Raw genomic sequence first — 17132 nt, forward strand, 5'->3', positions numbered from 1 at the left:
ATGTGAAGTATATTTAATTCACTGGATTATCAAAAAAAACAAAAAAAAAAAAACAGGCATTTCCACATGGTTGTGCAATACAAGTTTCCATCCAAAATAATTATAAGACGATATATATACTGTGACTGTCTGTGGCATAAAATGACTTATACCGTGAAATACAATTTTTCTGTCATACTGCCCACCCATAAACCCTTCTTCCTTCAAAACAGTGTTGTTTTTGTTAAAGGTTTACTTCACTACTGGCAAAATGGGCTTTAAATAAAACTTGGCTGCCTATACAGTAGAAAGCCGGGGGGGAGGGGAATGAAATCGGTGCTACCTGACTAGAGGAAACAGAGAAAGAAAAGGCTGTTGTCTTTTCTTTTGCCAAACAGGTAGGAAAACTTCAACACCCATAATGCACTGGGCATGTTGCTGTCTAAGTCCACTCCCACCAGTCTGCTATAGATACGCTTACCAGAGTCAAATACTGCCTTACTTTAGTAGGAAATACTTCTTAGCAAACTTTATCATAATGGTGTCATAATGGTAGCGAAGACTTTTATATTGAAATGACTGAATTGTTGTGAACACGGAACAAGACGTAACTGACAAATGCTTTGATTAGCGCTGTCAGTCATGGGAAAACCCCTTAACTGTTAAAAGGACAAGATAATACATCGGACATTTAAACAGGTTTTTTATTATAAATATAGGACTGACCTTAAGGAAAATGCTAAATCTGAATGCAGGTAATAAAGTGGCTCAATCAATCTCTTTCTCACAATACTCTTCTACATAATACAGTAAGCTTCAATTCAGTTTACGTTGCTAAGAGTGGTTGCTAAGGGTGTTCGTGAATAAAACACAGCTATTGACCAATCAGAATCAAGTACAGGAACTAACCGTTTTATAACAGTATACAAATAACACTTCTTCAAAAACACCTTAATCTATTGAACACTTAAAATAGAATTAAAAACACATAATCTTCAGTTTTCAAATCAACCACCAGTTCTTGGTACCAGTTCTTCCACTGGCATTAACCGATCTCCAAAATGTTCTAGTAAGATACCAGCTATGTTTACATAATCCATCAAAAAGATTTTTACAGCTTGAAGTGTTTTGCAAAGGCAAAATGTCCTTGGATGAAGGATTCAGGTTTGGCGGAAATATAATACGCAGCCATCTCAGGAAAATAAAAAAAACACTTTCTCTATTGCCAACAGCTACTGAGGGTCCAGCCAGAACAGCGTGTCGCTCTGAGGATCCACAGAGATTCCAGGAAACCTGGGAGACCCAAACACAGCTCTTATTCTGCCTTAGATTTTCTCTCACGGCACAAATTGTTCTCTTGACTGATGCCTGACTTTCTAAAGCCGACAGGGAAATGTGCCACAAGTCATTCTGTCTGTGAAGGCAGCATGAACGTGTTGTAAAATTCATTACGCTTGTCAGGCAAGAGTGTGTCGACACAATCAGCCGCAGAATATTAAAATGCAGTTTGGCCATAAATAATCAGTTAGGGACATTCAGGCAGTGCCTGAAAGCAGTTTCATGATTTAAAAGCCATTCACTTTTCTACATGAGATGCATTATATTTCTATACTGAGTGATTGAGGCCACATTACAATCAAACTGAATAAATGTCTCCAACATTCATGTACTGAACATTTATTTATTGAAATGCAAACTGAGAATGACTACGTTTTTTTTTATAAGAGACTTTAAAATGTGTCATGGTATGAGAAATTGTACTTTTGATGAAAATTCACTGAAAACAAATGCTTTAAAAAGCATCCATTAATGAAGTGAAATTCATGAAATTCAAATCAAATATTAAAATTATTTTAAAGAATTTTTTTTTTATATTTTATTATATATATATATATATATATATATATATATATATAAAATTTATATTATATATATCATACCTGGTCAGCTCTTCTAATAGCTGTGTGTGGTCAGGAGGGAAGAACTTCACCACAAATCGCAGGATGGTGTTCTTGGGTCCTGCAGACAGAGAAACATGATGCATGTTGACGTGCTGTCAGATCGTGTCGTCTGGTAGTCATGTTCACTATTCATATAAGATATACATACGTCTGATTTGCTTTAGAATCGGTTTCAGCAGATCCAACCACACCTGAGAAAAGAGTCAAATGAATCAAACAACAAAAAATCTAAATATATAAACATAAATATAAATATATATATATATATATATATATATATATATTACACACATACACATACACACACACACACACACACATATAGTATCATTATTGCATATCAGTATTGGCCGATCAGTGGAAAAATTATATATTTATAAAAAAAATAAAAAAGAAACCGTTTGCTCTTCAGTCAGGAGCATGTTTATGATGCCTACAAATACCATCTAGATAGGCAGCTCACTAGGGTTTGAAACAGAGCCACTGTGTCTACATTTGTAAAAGGGACAAAGAACGTCAGCACCTGAATACTGCTTATAAAGTTAGCTAATCTTTCACACATTAACATCAGAATTGAAAATGAGTGTTGCTCACAGTCATTTTACGCTGGTCCTGGAACTCCAAACCAAAGTAATCGCCTTCGATGAGGTTCATGTGAGCACAAACCAGGTCAAACAGCACCTTCCCTGGAGCACGTTGCTGTTAAAATAGAGAAGAAAATCACTTATGAAGTTTGTTAGACATGAACCACATACAGCAATTGGTACAGGCACCTGTGAAAACGGGCAAAAAGCATTTACTTTAATGTGGAATCGTGTTTAAAAGAAGTCCAAATGAATATCTTGTTTCACTGGTAAAATAGGTTGCAAACGCAATTTCATTCAGACTTCAACGTCAACCTTCTCAGTTTCTATTTACGCTGCGGCAGGGATGAAAGACTTCACTGAAATGTATGATTACAGTAAACGGTGTCGGCAAACACTAAAGACAACAGCAACAAGAGTTTGTCATTCAAGCAAGCTTTGGCAAACAAACACTCTCCTAATTGGCCATTGGCGATTTCACAACAGTTTTAACAAGACGCTTGCTGCAGGTGACCCATGACCTCACTGTTAAAACTAGGCCAGACGACACAAACACAGACATGTGCAGCACAGCTGACGTTACAGTCTGGCATGAAAACACACACAACACACACTGACCACCATCGCCATTTCCAGACAAAAAGAATAATAAAGAACAGTGCACAGCATTTCTATTGAAATGTCTGCTTTCATTCGCAACTTAAAGGATCCTATTGGGAATTTTCATACAGGATTCACAGGGGAAAAACTAGGGATGTGTTTAGATTCATAATAAAGTAGTTATACAATGAAAATATTCTGCTGAAAACAGGGTTGGAATCCTGGAATCGGATACTTGTTATAAAATTAAAAATTCAATTCCTCTTATTGATTATTTTGTGTACAATTCAATGACTTTAAACCATTCAAGCGCAAGAAGACTCGTGCTGTTTTCTGTGCTGTACACACATCCAATAATGTGCATAATGTGCGATACTGAACTGAGTTCTGAACTGAGTTCTCTTCCACATCTTTTTGCACTTGAACAGACAAATACACAAAAAAATGTCAAAATATCCTTGTAAACACAGTAGGTTATGTGTTGAGTGATCGTAAAAAGTTGACAAAGAAAACGCATGCATAACAGTGTGTTGGATCCGTGCAGCTCTTAAAGTGACAGCAGCCTAATATTCCTGCTCCCGTCTCTATAATAACGTTAATCAAACAACAAAAGACAAAGAGAAAATTCACTCGCTGTTTCTTACTGAATAACAATATTTGTAATGTATATTTTATTTATAAAATTCAGTGTTATTTTACATTTGATTACAGTTTCTGTACCGGTCCAGAATACTTGAAAATCTTAAAACACTGTTTATTTCAATCGTATCTTTGTTCAGTTGTATTTATTTGTTTGATTGCTAATTTGTTTATTTGTTATTTTTTAATTACTGAATGTTTGCTTGTCTTTAATAATGCTTGAAATTTATATTTGTTAGGCTTGTTGTTTTTGCTATAGTATTTTTAAACCATAGGGAAAAGTTGCTTGTGTAAGTGTTCTTTAGCCTGTTGATTTTTGTTCATGATATTGAGCTAAAATGAAATGTTTTGCAATAAGACTTAGAATAAATGTGAATTTTTTTTTTTTTTCTTTTACAATATTGGAATTAAAATTAGGAATCAAAAAGAATCGGAATCGATAAGCTGAATCGAAATTGGAATCATTAAATTCAAATTCTAGCCAAAAATGAAGGTTTGGTTTCAGCCGAGACCATTTTAGAAGGCTGAAATCATTGACCGGGATGCTGATGTTTAATTAGTGCTTCTTCAATGGTGCATTTTCTGTTTGGTTCTACAATATGGATGAACTATACTGTGCAAGCATGTCATCTGTGTGGACGCTAGTGCTGGGTTGACAATATGTTCACTCTCGTTTTTAACCCAGATCTTTTATTCTATGCTGTTTTCAGTTGATGCATGAACAAAACCTCACTAAACATTATTTGAAGCACACCTTCCATCCAATAAATCGCAATAAGCTTTGTGCTTGTTTACTTTTTATATGAAACAAAGGACTGTAAACAATGCCACATAACTTACCTCAAAAAAAGCCATTAAATGGCCATATACTGCTAGTTTAGTTAGCTTGAAAAATAAAAATTCATTATATTTTAACTTATTAAACTTCATTATTTAATGTGTTTGAATAAATCTGTCATGAAAACAAGTTATTACAGCCACATATAAAGGTTTATATTCAAACACTGAATTGGAGCAGAAACATAATTATATGAATGAAAAATGTGCAATTTAAATGTTTATATACAACTCAGTTTTTATTGAGTGTTGATTATTTTTTTTAAAAATTATTAATTGATTAATTTAACTTTTAGTTTTCATCTAAATGAAATCTATAATTTCACTTTCAGAGTTTCTGTAAAAGATTAATTTCAGTGAATCACTATAATGAACTAAAAAGCATTGAAAATGGCACATTTCTGTATTTAAAACTCAAAAGCACAGACGTTTCCTTAATTTCATGGGACACATGAAGCACTTCAGAAGTGCAGAACTGCTGTAGGTCTGATTCTTCTACAATGAACGCAATGCAGGAAGAGGTTAACCTCACTGAACCTCCTCCACACAGCTCTTTAATACTTCTCTGGATTTCATCACCTGACGTCCAGCCAACCAAAACCTCCAGTATCTGCCAGCTCACATCCAGAAACACACATTTTAAATATGGCACACAGAGGGCGAGCTGAGGTTAACGCATGCAGTGATTTTGGGAAGCAGGCGTTCATTTAATATATGGAGAATTTCCATTACGGAAGATAAATGAGCCGATATATCTGCGTTCCTTGCTTCTTCAACCAGAGCAGAGCTGTGTGCATGTTTACAGTAACGCCAGGCAAACCACTCCCCGTGAATAATAGTCTCTCAGGACGACATAAAAGGGTGTTTAGATGTGATATTTAGTGCATGCTATGCTGAAGTTTCCATGTGTGATAACAGATGATCATAGAGGTCAAAAATAGAGGAAATCATGTCAGAATGATCGTATTGACGAGATTAGTGCACATGAGCACCACCACAAATGGCAATTAAAGGGTTAGTTCACCCCAAAAATTTATTCTGTCATTAATTCTCACCCTCATGTCGTTCCAAGCCCATAAGACTTTCGTTCATCTTTGGAACACAAATGGATATCTTTTGATGAAATCTGAGAGCTTTCTGTCCTCCATGGACAGCTATGCCACTACCACATTGACGCTTCAAAAAGTCCATAAAGAGATCCTAAAACTAATCCATATAAATTGAGCGGTTTAGTCCAAATTTTCTGAAGAGACTTAGATCGCTTTATATGACGAACAGACTGAATTTAGATTGAACTGCTATAAGTGAATTTAGGCATGACACCATTACAGCCTAATGTTCAGTATAAAAAAATTAAGATATTCTTTAATATTTGCTAAATATTGCACTACCGACTATTTTTAAGAAATTAATACTTTTATTAAGCAAGGATGCATTAAATTGATCAAAATACTTTTACAATGCTGCAAAAATCTATTTCTTTTCTATTCATCATATTAAAAACAGATTTAAGTGCGAAAGGTTGCAACACAAGCAAATATGCTAGACGAAACATCTAAGAGGTTCGCTGGGGATCTTCACAAGAGCATCTTGTGTTCCTCTTCCTGAAGCAGCCGTGCGGTGGTCTACAAACCCACTGAGCACCAGCTGTTTCCACGCGGTACGAGCAGAAGGGCCCTCGAGCCGCGGGGGGAACCGGGAGAGCTGCCAAATCGAACACTCTCCGCCTGCTGCCAACACCGACCGCTGGCACGGACAACACGGGAGCCGCACACTCTCCAAACTGCAGCTGGAGGCCATTGCGACATGGGGCGGCGAACGGACCAGGTCACGCAGGGGTCGGTGGGAATCTGACCCCCCAGTGTAAACAGCTGATGTCATGCGAGCTGAGAGATCTCTGCCCAGCATGATGTGTTTGCTTTGAAACATAAGCTCAGATAAGGACTTGGGCGGATAAAGAGCTGAAACATCCATTGATTTTAAACACAAACGCCTTTGTACCAAACACACAGGAAATATTCAGCGCTTTCAGTCAATATGAAACAAAATGACTTTTATTTATAATACGTTTATGGTCTTCTGAATGATTACGATGTTAAAGAAAAATCTAAAAGAAAAAAGGATCTTCATAATCTTTCTTTATAAAGTAATACATTGCTGCATCTCTAAAATGACATTTCCATTCCAGGCATATTGAATAATATTAACAAATGACTATAATATTTTGTCTAAATAAATAAAAAAATAAAAGAAATATTTTTTTTATTTAAAATCAATTTCTACAAGTGAATTTAGTCATCACAGTATTATAGTCTAATATTCAGTATAAAAATTGATATTCTTTAAGACTTGCTAAAGATTTCACATTGTTTTGAGAGAAATTAATACTTTTATTCAGCACGGATGCATTAAATTGATCACTATTCATTAAAGAATGACAAAAATATGAAGTAGCACAACTGTTTTCAACACTGATAATAATCAGAAATTTTTCTTAAGCACCAAATTTACATAATAGAATGGTTTCTGAAGGATCATGTGACACTGAAGACTGGAGTAATGATGCTGAAAATTCAGCTTTGATCACAGGAATAAATTATATTTTACAACATATTCACATAGAAAATTGTTCTTTTAAATTGTAATAATATTTCACAATATTACTGTTTTTACTGTATTTCTGATCAAATAAATGTATCATTGGAGAGCAAAAGAGACTTATTTTCAAAAAGAAATAAATTCCAAACTTTTGAACAGTCGTATATTAAATTATTAGTGTTATTAAATTATTCATTATTAATTTAAAAATTAACTTGAGTGTTGACAGCGATATAAATAAATAAATAAATAAATAAATCAGCCAATAACCAATACCTATATATTGTGCATCCCTATAAGAAGTTGCCGAATTTCATGCCGAATTTAAACACATCTTTGTGCTTAAAGCTGAAGAGACATTCGGTGATATAACGTAAAGAAAACTAATCAATGCTAACGTACCACTGTAGGTGATAAATCCTAATTTAGACCCAGACAGCTGTACCTCACACCCTACCAGTCCGGATGCGTCCTAATTCCTCTCTATTGTAAAATGTGGGAAACAGCAGCCAGCCATAAATAAATCCAGACATGCCTGCAACGTGAGACATTTGCCTGTGGTTAGCAAAAGTATGCTTCAAGACGGTAAAGTTAACAACAAAATCACTAAACCAAAAAGAAAACCTTGGTACAGATCACTAACACCAATTATGAGCAATATTGTACGTTATTAACATCTTAGCAAACACCCCTTGCTGAATACAGCACTGGCTCCAGTCCGCTGTTTAACCATGTTAGCAAGCAGAGGGCAAAGATGAAAACAAAGGCACTATGGGAAACTACAAAAAAAAAAAAAAAAAAAGTATCATCTTTTCAGAGCAAGACTCAACGGGCCCCAGTGGATGTGGTACAGTAGCTGCGTCCCTCCCTTTCTGGGCTTCCACGTGTTGCTTTCATTGGATCCAGATGTTTCTATCCCACAGTCCGGCGCTGCATTCAGAGCCTCACCATTCTTCCGCTGCAATGCAATTAAAACTTAAAACGTTATCAGACTAACCGAGAGATGGTCGATTCTCATCCAAAGGAAATTCCCCTTCATTTCAACAGCTGGTCATTACTGGTGACCTTCATCCAAACAGATCTAGAAAATACAGTATTTATAGTACAACACAATTGGATGCATTTGGCTGCGCTATTATTTGGAAGACACATTTTTAGAAAGAAGCACAAGTTAGAATTACTTCTCAGGGCTTGACAATAAGGACTGACCCCAAAATCATTCTTATTTACTATACACAATGCACTATTTTGGCCATTTTGTAGTGTTTTAGTGAACAATTTAATTCCACATAAAGTGATCATATTAACCATAATGCATTCTGCCTTATGATGCACAATTAATGTAAACATTATTACCCATAATGCAATGCAAAAGAGGACTGCCAAGTATAAACATGCCCAAAAATTGGAAGCTAGTGATTACAGTTTATATAGTTATAATTATGGATATTTTTCTAACAAAAACCCATCGCTTCGCTTCAGAAGGCCTTTATTAAGCCGTTTGGATTACTTTTATGATGGATGGATGCGCTTTTTGGGGCTTCAAAAAAAATGGCACCATTCACTCCCATTATAAAGCTTGGAAGAGGCAGCATATTTTTTTTAATATAACTCTGATTGTGTTTGTCTGAAAGAAGATAGGACACCTAGGATGGCTTGAGGGTGAGTAAATTACGGGATAATTTTCATTATCCCTTTAAGTCATCAAATGGTTTAAAAGTTGAAATGACTATGGACTATTTCAGATGCAGTCTAAGAACAAAAGCAAAAAAATAAAGGTAATGTGTGCTGCCTGTCCAACAAAGAAAAATTCACACTGGAAACTCGCAGAAAATGTAAATGATGTCTTCCCCAAGAAACAAAATAAGGCTTTAAATGAACATAAAATGTAATCCAGCCATTAATCTTGGCAGCACAGAATTCCAGTCAGCGGGAGTGAGACACGCTCTCATTGAAATTCCAGTCAGCATGAGCAGGAAAGATCCGACTACAGCAACAGCCTGACAATGGATCCAGATTCACGATGAGAACTTGCAGAAAGGGCACGCAGATCCACACAGATTCGCTCATGGAAATATTCATGGTTAAAGACAGAAAGATTGATCACATTTAATTCTGGATTGTGTTAATCATTTCAAAGACAGTCAAAACAATGAAAGAGATTCATAGTTCACTGCATTTGATGTCCATCAGACTGACCTCAGATGTCCAGAGGTCAACAAATACAAAGGTCAAGAGAAACAAACCACATGCCAAATCTATAAATAAATATTTTTTAAATAAATTAATCATATTCATTACACTTAAAATAACCAATGAATGAACGTTCATCTCACATTAAATGCTTAAAGATCAAAGCATTTAGCAGCCCATGGTGTATTGCATATAAATTTTAATTTCACCTCTGAGAAGGCAAGGGTGGCAGAGTCTCCTCAAAAAAACTGATGAGAAAATAATCGATACTACAAAAAATAAACAACAATAAAACAAAAAAATAAATAAAACAACGCAAATATTACAAAATGCGACATTAGAAAGTGTAAAAGTCACTTGTTTTTATAAGGTAACACTGTCCAACAGCGACGCCCGCAGGTAAAGTTACAGTGGGAGGCTTGCCTCCCCTGAGCCCACTGACTTTAAACAGACACCCTAAAGCGTGCACTGGGTTTGATGGGGGGTAACTGAGAATAAATGGGGTCACGAGAGAGGAGGCAATGCCTCCATCACGCTATGACTGGATATGATTGGTTCGTGCGATAAATCCCGCCTCTTGCATGTTCTCAGCCTAAATGAAGACAATGATGGCGTTAATGGGAAGAATAATTTTAAAAGCAAGTAAACAACTCAGCCACTTAGATATCGCCGCTTTATGTCACATCAAAATCAAACTTGAAATGGCCTGAAAATATGATAACTGTGAGGGTTTTTAGTGCACTTGGGGAAAATAATTAGCTTGGTTAAAGGTACATAAAGGTACATCTTTGTGTTTGTGTCTGTGACCACTGCGTACAAGCTATTAAACTATTAAAAAGAAAAGCTGAACATTAGTTCACAGACAATATAAATTGTTACTGCCTTTAGTTATTATTTTGGAATAAATGTAAAAATGTGTAAAAACACTAACTTGAAGTTTGTACTTGGTTTTAATAAATTACATTACATAGTTGGTGTAAAAATATAAAATAGAATTGCATTTGGTCTCTCTTTTTATGTAATGTTTATTTAACCAGGAAAATTAAGTGTAACAGGGACATGAATTTACATTTGATATATAAAAATCATTTTAAAACACCACCGCACACCACTGATTTCACCATGGTAAGTCTTTCATAGTCATCAAATGGTTTAAAAGGTGAAAATATTATTGTGGACTATTTCATATACAGCCTAAGAATAAAAACAGCAAAAAGGCCAAAAAAATTAAACCAAAAGTTTTACCTATGTACTTTCCAACAAAGAAAAAAATGCATACTGAAACTTGAAAATTTACAATACAAGAAACAAAATTAAATTTATTTTAAATATAACTTTACATAAGTGTAAGATGGCAGCAAACGTAATCTGGATGTAAAAATAAGGGAAATTAAAATGCATGCATAATTAAATAGCTAATATTAAAATTGGACGAAACTGAAATCCTATCAGTCTTTATTACTCAGCAAAGTAATTCCAAGTATTGCAGTGAAATATGCAAAGTAAAATTCTTGTGCAAAGATTATAAAGAGTATACATGTAAAACAAAAAAGCAGTTTGCATTGGACAGGCAGTGTGACGTCCATCATGAGTTGCTGACAGAGCTGCATTCAGATATCACCCAAATATCTGCCACCTCTTAAAGTGCTCTATCACACAAATGCCGCCCTGTGGAGGAAGGACAAACTGGCCCTCACTGAAGCCTTTTCTAAAGATCTGATCAGCAGGCACTTGGTCTCTGGCAGCATACGGCACCGGCTGAGCTCGCAGAGACGGCACAACAATGATCCATTCATCCGCCGCTGAAAGAGCTTTTCTCCTGCGGGGCTCTTTTATTTCACCATTGCTCACATCTAACGGGATGCACAAGATCTGACAACTGCTGCTCGCTCACAAGAAGAGAAAAATGCTCAATCTTGTGATCGGTGATGCCAGAAATGAGACAACTACTGAAAGAGGGAGTTGTGTGGAAAAACAATGCCATAACACAGTAAAATACATATAAAATAACTAGATTTTTAGAAGAAGTGAAAGTTTGGCTATGCTGTTCTGAGTGGTTGTCAGCCTGTTGCTATGCAGTTGCTAGAATGTTCTGGATGGTTGCTAAAGTGTCCAGACTCAGAGCAGTTGTTAATCAGCTATGTGGTTGTTAAACTGTTGTGAGTGGTTGCCAGGTGTCGCTGTACAGTCACTAAAGTGTTCAAGGGGTTGCTAAGGTGTTGCTGGGGTATTCTGAATGGTTGTTAGTCTGTTGCTATTTGGTTGCTAGGATGTTGTTTGGATGCCTGGTGTCACCATGCAGTCGATAAATTGTTCTAGGGGTTGCTAAGGTGTTGCTAAGGTGTTCGGAATGGTTGTTAGAACACCCAAGCAACTACATAGCAACAGACTAACAACCATTCCGAACACCTCCACAACACACATGGCAACACCTTAGCAACTACTCAGAACACCTTTGCAACTGCATAGCAACACCTGGCAACTAATCAGAACACCCAAGCAACTACATAGCAACAGATTGAGTAGTTGCCAGGTGGTGCCATGCAGTTGCAAAGGTGTTCTGGGTGGTTGTTAGTCTGTTGCAATGTGTTTCTAGGATATTGTTTGGTTGCCCGGGTGTTGCTATGCGACAGCTAATGCAATCGGAGTTGTTATTAGTCCATTGCCATTGTGGTTGCTGCGGTGTTTGAGTGGTTGCTAGGGAGTGCTGATGGTTGCAAGAATATTGAAATACAGTTGCTAAAGTTGCTAAATGGTCGTTAGCCAGGTTGCTATGAGGTTGCTAAGGTGTTTGAGTGTTGTAAGAGTGTTGTTACGTGGCTGCTAAGGTGTTCTGAATGACTATTAGCTATGTTATGAGGTTGCTAAGATGTTCTGAGTGGTTGCCAAGGTGTTGCTATGTGACTGCTGAGGTGTTTGGAATGGTTGTTAGTCTGTTACTATGTGGTTGCTATGTGTTATGAGTGGTTGCTAGGCATGTGGGTGCTTTCAAGAATGTTGAAATGCGGTTGACAAGGTGTTCTGAATGATTGTTACCCAGCCAGGTTGCTAAGATTTTCTGAGTGGTTGCTAAGGTGTTGCTATGAAGCTGCTGGTGTTCGGAATGGTTGTTAGTCTGTTGCTGTGATCTGAGTGGTTGCTAGAGCATGTGCGTGGTTGCAAGATTGCTGAAATGCAGCTGGCAAGGTGTTCTGAATGGTTGTTACCCAGCCAGGTTGCTTAAACGTTCTGAGTGGTTGCTAAGGTGTTGCTGAAGCTGCTGAGGTGTACGGAATGGTTGTTAGTCTGTTGCTATGTGGTTGCTAGGAAATTCTGCTGTACATATTAGTCTGTGTGGAATCAGCTGAAAAATGCACATCAAACTGTTTATCTGGAGACTACACTAATATTATTGTACATGACTGAGCAAATGACTAGACAAACACTATTACTGAAATCCAACATAAACATCTGAGCTCTACTCCACGTCAGCAAAGAAAATTATACTGGTCAATATTTCCTCCACTTTGACTTAGTGAATTGTGGTAAATGAGGCAGAATGATGGAGCATGATCATTTCAAACTATAGGAGAGAAAATCTAATGACACAAAGCCAAATTCACAACTCACTGAAGGCCGAAAATATCAACATATATTTTCTTAGCTATGGTCCAGCTCAAGCAGAATTATTATTAGTCCAACTGTGAAACACAGTTTTGGTACCAGGATAACGAGAAATCCCCTAATATGATCTGACAAACCCTTCACGCGCCCAACAGTCTGTCACTGTGCGTAAAGGGGCGGGTGTGTATATGGATGAGCGGCGTATGATTTGATTTTAAGCCCAGGCCTTATTAAAAGCCACGGTCAGATCATTAAAATGCAGCACACATCATCGAGTCTCTAAGGTTATGTTAATCATGTCGGGCACAAATGAAAACTAATGAAAAACACTGCAAGTCACGCTCTCAACTAAAGTGGAGATAGTGGATTAGGCACGGAAAAGCCCCAAGGGTAATACCACATTATCATTATCAAAAAAGGAAGGAGGAACCATCGAAGGAGCGAATCAAAGACAGCAAAATATGTCTTTCAATGGCAACGTTGGACTTCTTTTAGTTTAGTTTAAGGGATAGTTCGCCCAAAATGAAACATCCATAATTTTATTTACATATCATTTAGCAGACGCTTTTATCCAAAGCGACTTACAAATGAGGAGAACAACATAAGCAACAAAAGGGCAACAATATGCAAGTGGTGTGACAAGTCCCAGTTGTTCCAGCACTGTACATATATCTTTTTTTGTTTTTTTTTTTTTTTAGATATAGAAAGTGTTAGTTAATGGGGTAAGTGTTGACGAAAGAGATGCATCTTCAACCGTTTCTTGAATATTGTAAAATATAAAAATAATTTAAATATCAGATGGAAAACTTAAACTTAAAAAAAAAAAACGTAAAATAAAATTTGAAATGTTGCCATGGCATAAGTTGAAGTACTAAAATTACTAAAATAAAGTTATATAGAAATAAAATTAATAAAAATTACAAAATGCCCACAATAAAATTACTAAAACTTAAACTAAATATACAAAGAAAACAACTGAAAATATAAAAATAAAAGCTAATTCAAAATATTAATAAATACTAGTAATAATAATAGCATTCAAGTTAGTTAGGAATATTTCAGATATAATTATCTTCAGCTAAATTATATCACTATGCAGTAGAAGTAGTTAATTGCTGTACAAATACGCCAACATTGATTACAGGCCTAGATAAGGTGCTTGCATAGTTCAACATTAAGAAACACCAGTATAAAACTACAACCAATATTATAATGTTGCACTGGAAATACCAGATCTTCCATATACAGACATGTTCTACATTATTCCTTGATTTCCTTCCGCAGTAATAGTTGCTCAGATTGCTGCAGCTGCAGGGACACATCTGTTCTCTCCTGACCTTTTTGGGGTGAGTTGCAGGTCATTACTGACCTGAGGAAGGTTATAGAGTCCACACCAGTCTATTTCGAAACAAGCATGAAGGTTTAATGAGAAGAAACCAATCAAAGGTCAGTTTTAGTATGTTGATGATGTTTGTGATTACTTACAATGTCTGCAAATCAAGACAACAAATCAGCCTTCTGGTCCAGCACATTCCCTCTAGAGAAATGTAGAGTAATATGACCTCTCTGCTGACAGCAAAGACTGATAGGGATTAAGTTAAACTTCTTAACCTACAGCTCCACAAATCCAGTTACTATTCCATCCAATACTGATGGGAAAACTGCAAGGAACTTGGGCTCGTTCTAAAATATCCAAGCACAGATGGGACAATAATTTGGGTGGAAAATTAGACTGACAGCCTGCAAAACCATGTTAGTGCATCTCTGTGGAGCCTGACATAAGATCTGGAATTGGAAAAGGAGGCGGCAACGAGAGATGTTTAGGAATTCAACAGCAGATTCCTAAAGTAATTGGATATTCAACAGCAGACGGCATCTGAGGAAAAGGAAATTAAAGCTCATTTTATGGTCATATATCCCAGTAACTGATCTTCAATAAATTCAGAGGGTGTATTCAAATCAGGAGATATTAAAATCGTATTTCAACCCCCAGTCACTGGTCGAATATGCACCATATTTTGAATGAGTGAATCTGATGAACATGTTCAGGTCATATTTCACACTATGATCAATAGAAAATTACTTAATATATTTAGCATAAAGAAAAATAGGCATATTTTAGGAGCGCTCAAATTTTCATTACTATAATCTCACATAAATACCTGTACAGTTTTGTATCCTGAAAAACTTTACCTGACGGTTTTGCTCATAACATTTTTCTGTTTTTTCTTTTTTGTGTGGCAAAAATAAGTTGCTATCTAATAAAGGTTTGCAAGCTATGACAATGTACATGACATTTTATACAGTGTTCCACTATGATAAAAAATATCAATAAAATCTTAAATATGGGGTTCATTTTCTTTATGCAAAATATTTTTTAGTGATATGTACTCTCAATACTATATTTACAGATTTATTTATTTATCAAAGAAACCTCTGTGTAAAGGATTAACACTTCACAATGCAGAAAATTAAGATTTTTAATGAAATAAATTCTTAAATGAGCGATTTTACATGCACACCAACATGGTGAAAACTATCAAAAATTAGCTTACTATAAAAACCTGACAAAGCAAGAAAACCGCATTCACATGAGCTTTAAACAATCTGGCTTCACCCGCTCTTGACATAAAAATGTAAACAGACACGCACATTAAATAAACATGTTTACATGCAAAGCAAAAAATGGTGGTAAGGAGCAAAAATCAAGATTTTCAAACTGGTGTTTATGACCATTTACTGATAAAAGGATTTACACAACGTTACATATTGTAGGCTTACATTATCATATACATGCCGTAAGATGCATGTAAACATGCTCATGATTTTATCTGTTTTTTCGAGGAAGACTTTGACTCTTCATGTTCTCTAGAAGTGTTTAATCTGTCGTGACATGCCATGATCTCGCTGCACCTGCAGTAGTCCAGGTCATTACACCGCTAAAGACAACAGATTAAGGCTAACCACAACGGGTCTTTCTAGTTTCCTCAATCCCTGTTTATAAATCAAACAGAGGCGATAACACAACCTTGTGTCCAACCTACAACTTAATCTGCTTAGCCGAGGGCGTATGTCACCAGAGTCTCACACGACATTGGTGAAACATACATATATGCTAGCGTCGCTTCCTTAAATCTAATCCGATTTCTTTGAAATCAGGAATATAATACCTGACTGGAGTAATCTGAATAGCACTAAGTATGGTAAATACATAGCATGGTACTGAATAATTGCCATATTTAATAGTATTACAATGTCCAAAACAGTATGTATACACATTTTATTTTTACGTATACAAAACAAAGAATATACTGTAATAATATATATATATATATATATATATATATATATATATATATATATATATATATTACATTTTAATATATAAATAAAAAATATATAATTATATAATTTATAAATTATATAATATAAAATATAATTTCATTAAATAAATTATGTCTCATCTGCTAATATTTCTTTAAAGTGTAATATTCATTTTATATTTCCATATTTTAAAAAATGTAAATATATGTAAATATATATATATATATATATATATATATATATATATATATATATATATATATATATTTACATATATATATTTACATTTTTTTAATGAAATTATATTTTATATTATATAATTTATAAATTAATTATATAATTTATAAATTAATTTAATATATTTACATTTGTAATATATAAATAAAATGATAATTATTATATCATTTATAAATAATATAAAATATCATTTTATATTTGGTTAAATTTCATTAAATTAATTTTTACTTACATGCTAATATTTTTTTCAAGTGTAACTTGGTCGAATTTCAACCTGTTTTGTATTGTTACAATGTCAGTAGTATATGTATAAAAAAAATAAAAAAAAATCAATAAAAAAAAATCAATGTCTACCCATTCTCCTTGTTACCTGGACAGAGAAATTCAAGTCAACACCATTAGGACTAAAAGTTTGCTGAAAAGTATTTCCTACTAAAGCAAGGCGGTATTTGACTCTGGTAAGCCTATCTATAGCAGACTGGTGGGAGTGGATTTAGACAGCAACATGCTCAGTGCATTATTAGGGCCCGAGCACCGATGGTGTGAGGACCCTATTGTAATTGCTCAGTCAATTATT

The 17132-nt window shown here is 35.2% G+C and overlaps 1 protein-coding gene across 1 annotated transcript in view; it reads right to left on the minus strand.

Annotated features, from left to right (window-relative positions):
* farp1 (FERM, RhoGEF (ARHGEF) and pleckstrin domain protein 1 (chondrocyte-derived)) overlaps nucleotides 1–17132 on the minus strand; it is an 80613-nt gene that overhangs the window by 31485 nt on the left and 31996 nt on the right. Inside the window, exons 3-5 of the mRNA XM_051889313.1 lie at nucleotides 2535–2639; nucleotides 2089–2131; nucleotides 1920–1998 (exon numbers count right to left, since the gene is read on the minus strand). Coding sequence (XP_051745273.1) covers nucleotides 1920–1998; nucleotides 2089–2131; nucleotides 2535–2639 — 227 coding nt within the window. The remainder of the gene's footprint in view (nucleotides 1–1919; nucleotides 1999–2088; nucleotides 2132–2534; nucleotides 2640–17132) is intronic.

Source organism: Ctenopharyngodon idella, chromosome 1 (assembly GCF_019924925.1).
Source record: "Ctenopharyngodon idella isolate HZGC_01 chromosome 1, HZGC01, whole genome shotgun sequence".
In the NCBI taxonomy this organism is placed as follows: Eukaryota; Metazoa; Chordata; class Actinopteri; order Cypriniformes; family Xenocyprididae; genus Ctenopharyngodon; species Ctenopharyngodon idella.